Raw genomic sequence first — 5593 nt, forward strand, 5'->3', positions numbered from 1 at the left:
AAGAATTTTCTAACTTTAACCTAATAAAATTAGAAGCAATTCATTTAAGAGAGTCATAAGTAGTTTGATGATGGGGTTTGAGGAATAAAATGGAGGAGGCCGTCAGTTCGAGCAATTCATTTAGAGTTATTTACTACTTTTGACCACTTTGTTAGCTCTTGTTATCTAGATTAAGAAAATTATAACTTGTGATAGGATAATTCTTTTTTATAAAGGAAAATTGTATTAAAACGAGTATAAGAGGTGTCCACTCAATACAAAAGAGATCAAACGGTCAACTTTGTAGGTGAATCGATTAACAATTTTCTTATAATCCTTCCCTCCACATCTCTACTTATAATTATTGGTCATCTAATTCAAGGTAACATTTTGTCAAATGGTAATAAAGTATAAAAAGAAGAGTGGTAAATAAGTGAACCCAAAACTAAATGCACATTTACTAATAATCAAGCACGCTATATACGACTAAGGGGGACACATTTGCTCTCGTAAAAAATATATGTGTTAGTTGAAAAAATATATTTAAATTAATAATTTAATAATTAAATATTTTTCTGATTAATTATAACTGATGATATATGAAATGACACATTTTTAGGGTAGATGATATAGGAATGGGATCCTCTATCGCTTAGAGTTCTTGTCCATGTGTCCCAACCCAACCACCATTTGCCAACAAATAAAAATAACATTTTATTTTAATTTTATTTTATAAAAGTAATATATTAAATTTATATATCTAGATATAAATGGTACATAATAAGATTGGGACATCAAGTTGAAAGAGATGATGCCCATCAAGATAACATACTCCAACCTTAACTTAATGCCCACAAGTTAATCAGAAGATCACAAACATATAATATTTATGTTTGAACATGGAAATACGGGTGAGCTAATCAGCTAATAGTTGACCTGACTAGTGAAACCAGCCAACACAAGTTAACTCAAACCCTAACATATTAAAAGAGAAATGGCATATGGTGTACCCATTATTTCTTCATATAAGGTCTGCCATATAATTAACCATAAGGTAATAATATAATAATGATATACATACAAGAAGATGCAGTATAGCATCTGATGAAAAGCAAAACATGGCATATATATATAGTGATTATAGTCAAAGAAGACACAATTCTCTTTCACTGAAACTCTTCTTACATCAAAGGAAAATCATCATACTTTTAATCCATTTATTCAATACCATGTGCTTGCATTGCACTGGTAATTGTTTCCAACTAGCGCCTTCTTGCAGCGGTCTCCCTCTGTGCATTGAAGTAGACAGCAGCAACAGGAAGACCAAGGTCATTTTCTGATGCAAAATTCATAGTATTGAAGTGATCCCTTGAAGAAGGTTGAGTAACACATTGCCTACGTTTTTGCTTGAACAGTACAAACACAAACCTATGGATCCCAATATTTGGCTTTGGAATCTCATAGTTCACCAACTCTTTCCCTACATGATACAAGTACATTTGAGTGTCATTATTTCAACATCAGGATTTGACAACTTTCTTACAACAATATTATTATTTATACACAAGTAACAACACTTTCTGGACACATTTTAGGTTTAGTATTTTGTGATATTAAGCCTTAATAGTATTGGGAAAGTGTAGTTTGTAGTGTATATAAAACATTTTCACTATATCCATCAAACAAAATAAAAGGAAGATAAATAGACAACCTATTATTCTAAAGTATGTCTCAAATTATGTCTTAAACCAATGAAAATATGTCATGTCAATTAAAAAAAATCAAATATTTATTATTTTTACTGTTTTTCTTTTATCATCATTGGGTTGGACCAGAATTTCAGTCTCATGAGTAAGTCTCTATCTATATATGAAATAATTTTGACCTACCAAATGTGGCATCTGTTGTGCCTGGAATGTCAGTCACAATCCTGCAAAAGGAAATAATTTGAACCAATGACTGTTAGACACATGTGAATAATGGTTAGTGTATCTAATTAACATTGTTTTGTGTACATGTTTAACATTGTTTTAATTTTCAGGTCATGGTAAACATGCAATTTTACAGAACAAAAAAGGTATGTATCTCAATCACATGCTATTTACCTCTCCAGTTTAATGTGATAACAGGAATGCATATATATATCTTGCAAAACAAATCTTTCATTTTCTAAGACTTACAATAGACACATATATATTGACACATACACTTTCTAATGTTTATGTGGTTGTGTTTGTGTAATTTCATTGACATGTAATAAATGTCTCTCTGGTGTTAGAGCAGCAGTAAATAAAAAATATGTTTAATAAAATGAAATAAGTGGTTTGTAGTTATCATCTTTATAATTATATTAAGTAGTACCAGTGCAGGTGCTCTCTCATATAAGGATCACTAGGGCCAGGAACATCAGGGTCTGTCATGACCTGCAATAAAAAGGGTGACATTTAGCTTAATGATTCAGTTTTCTAAGTGGCAATATTCAATAATAGAGGAATATATTGTCACTGATTGCAGAAAACAGCAAAGTATAACAAACAGGCAAAAACAGCTCAAGCTTTTTTCTTTTAAGCAAAAAAGAATAAGAGAAAAAGAGATCATAGGTGATTTTCCAAACATATATGTATACCAGTGTAAAGAAGGACCTCAAATCAGCACCATCAATTTCAACCCTAGGCTTGTTGGTAACAGTGGAAGGGAAGAGCTCATGCCCATTGAAAACTTGCTTGTTGTTATAACTCACAGTCATTTTCATGCTAGTGGTAAAAGAATCAAGAACATCTCCTATGACTCTCCCAACAATTAGAGGTTCTGATGATATTCTTGCCATTATAATGAGAGGAACAATGAAGAGGAAAGAAATGGTGAGTAGTAGAAAGGAAGAATATAACTCAATGAGAAGTCCTGCTGGGAAATGAGAGATTGTGCTCCCATATTTATTGTCTTTAAAGTAACTTTAGGTACACTTTTTTTTGTTTTAGCAACAAATATCATATTGTTGAGATATAATGATGCTAGAGGAAAATGGGTTCACATCTGCTGTCCCACAGTTTGTATTACTCTATGTGTCATGGACTTGTGATTGGTCAGAAAAAGTATATTTAAGCTAAAATTTAATTATTAAGTATTTTTCTGACGAATCACAAACTCATGACACATGAAGTTGCACAAACTGTGGGACACCAGATGTGCTCCCATGGAACACTCATATTATAATAAAGTTAGTTTTTTGTACTACTAAAGCTAAAGAACTAATACGTGGTTGTCTCTCAAGAATTTGTTTTCTCAAACACAATATTCCCTGAAACCCCAGTAATCTTCACTCAAGAGAGAAAAAAAATCATGTATTATACAAAACTAGCAACATGTTTCAAGTAATGGTCATTAAATTATAATCACAATCACCATTAGATAAGAATAAAATTAACAAATTAGAAAGGGTGTAACCAAAAAAACACTTACACTGGTGTCCTGAATTGATCAAGGTTATGTTCAATAAAAACCTTGATTTGAACCTAAACAATTATTATTAATTTCTAATATTGTCCATTTAGAAAGAAAAAAAAATGTCTTCCAACATATTCTAATCGCTCTCCTCACAAACAAAATCATTTAATTATTTTAGGTACAAAAATATCGGATAAATTATTAATATTGTTTATTTAGTTAGCTTAAAAATGTGTCAACTTAGAATTTGTATTAGGACTATATATATGATCAATCCTCTCGATGTATATACTTTAGATGAGAGAAAAAATGAGTTCTCTAATAAAAGGGCTAGAAATCATTATTCATATTGTCTCTTTGGCTCATTTTCAACAAGTTCCTATGGCATGTGTTACCTTGAAATCATGTTATATGAGTGTGAATAGCATTTACAATTTGGACCTCACTGATTATATATGTGACATACATGTTCATTTTTCAAAAGGGCATGAAATATAGTATCCCATTCACCTTAAATATGGGTAAGGTAAGGTTGTGTCTGCTATACAATTAAAATAAATAGGCATAATGGAGATCATCTGTCCCAACTTGGTGTCCTCAATCCTGTCTCACACCAATTATATCTAGACATGTTGATTTAAAGTATTATTTTTATAAAATAAAATTAAAATAAAGTGTTATTTCTTATTTGTTGATAAAGAGTGACTGATTCAGGATATAGGGACGGAAACTATAAAGGAGAGCGGATCCTCTTCCTCATAGGCATAGCCCAAGTCGTTACTAATAATTGTGACCACTGGTCTTTCTCATTTATACGAGTGAAGATCTTCTCTGGTATTAAAGAGTTCAATATTAAGTAGAGATGATGATATGTAGCACCAAATTTTTTAAAGGTCCTGATTTTTACTTATTTTTAAGTTAAAAAATCAAATCTTTGTAAATTAATATCCCTTCGAAGAACGAAGAAGATCTCCCATCCATCGGCACGCAAACAATATGGGTCCATTGGAATTGGTTCTTGATTGGCTATACTCATGTTAAGTATTGAGTTTCTCATTCAATGAGAACCATTTTTCGGTTCTTGATTGGCCATATTCTTGTTAAATATTGAGTTTCTCATTCAATGAGAACCATTTTTCTTTCCAGCTCAAGTCATAAAAAGCATCACGTGTACTCCTATATGTGGGTCCTTTATTTGCTTGTTGTCAAGCTCCACCGTTCTATTAAACTAAAAAGATATGTAAAAGGCAAAATTCTAAGAATGCTATACTATTATGAACATCCACATTTACCATGCTCTTTAGCATATAAGGCAATAGTACCATGGATGTGGAGAACCTTCCTTTATTACATGCACACAAAATGCATTTTTTCCCTTTTTATGTGTGTGTGATTCTCCTTGTCTTTTATTTAATTTTGGTTGGAAGATTCTCTTTTAATTAAAGGAACTCCATCTTAAATGCTCAAGGCTATGTACAAGCCTAGGACTATAAGTGTGTGCATGTGAGTGCCCAAGGTCATTTCAGAATAAAAATGATTCTCATATTCAAAACAAGTTCCAAAATTGGAAATATGAGAAAGTGGGGCTTCTTTAATTAGAAGCTATTCTGCTCTTTCTCTTGGAAAATCTTTGTTCTTCTTTTATTTGTATTCTTTTGGTGGAGGAAAGGGGTTCATGTGTGTCTACATCATATTTATTGTTCCATATTCTGTGTTATTCCAAATATTAAAATTGGAAATAAAGACAGATCTATAGAGTAAATTTAAAAAAAAAACTATTTTCATATCTTAGTAATTTATTCTACAAAAATTTAATAGTGCAGATTTACTAACTAACTCAAATCACTTAAAGTAATAAATTTTCATAATATATAGTTAAGATATGAAATAGATTTTTTAACTTAATTTTATAGTAAGTGAATCTTTTCCCAGTAATAAATTATAATTTATTGACCAATATATCATTTTGACACATAAAAAGGAGAAAAAGAGAGGATGCTAGATCTTTCCCGACTAAACATGCGCAGTTCAAGGCTCACAAATTATTGTTTCTAGAAACCCTAATTTTAGCTAGTGGCCTAGTTTCATATGTATTAACGATATTTACTAGTTGAATAGTCATTGGCTATTGTTCTAATTATTATTTGTTTATTATGATTCGCAAGTGGAA

At 31.0% G+C, this 5593-nt stretch overlaps 1 protein-coding gene across 1 annotated transcript; it reads right to left on the reverse strand.

Moving 5' to 3' along the window:
- Positions 886-2894, reverse strand: LOC109334491 (protein CENTRORADIALIS-like). The gene is made up of 4 exons (XM_019570301.1): positions 2606-2894; positions 2341-2402; positions 1869-1909; positions 886-1459 (listed from the first exon to the last, which is right to left on the reverse strand). Exons 1-4 carry the CDS (start codon positions 2804-2806, stop codon positions 1242-1244), a joined length of 522 nt encoding a protein of 173 aa, XP_019425846.1. The 5' UTR covers positions 2807-2894; the 3' UTR covers positions 886-1241.

This window comes from Lupinus angustifolius, chromosome LG19 (assembly GCF_001865875.1).
Source record: "Lupinus angustifolius cultivar Tanjil chromosome LG19, LupAngTanjil_v1.0, whole genome shotgun sequence".
Taxonomy (NCBI): Eukaryota; Viridiplantae; Streptophyta; class Magnoliopsida; order Fabales; family Fabaceae; genus Lupinus; species Lupinus angustifolius.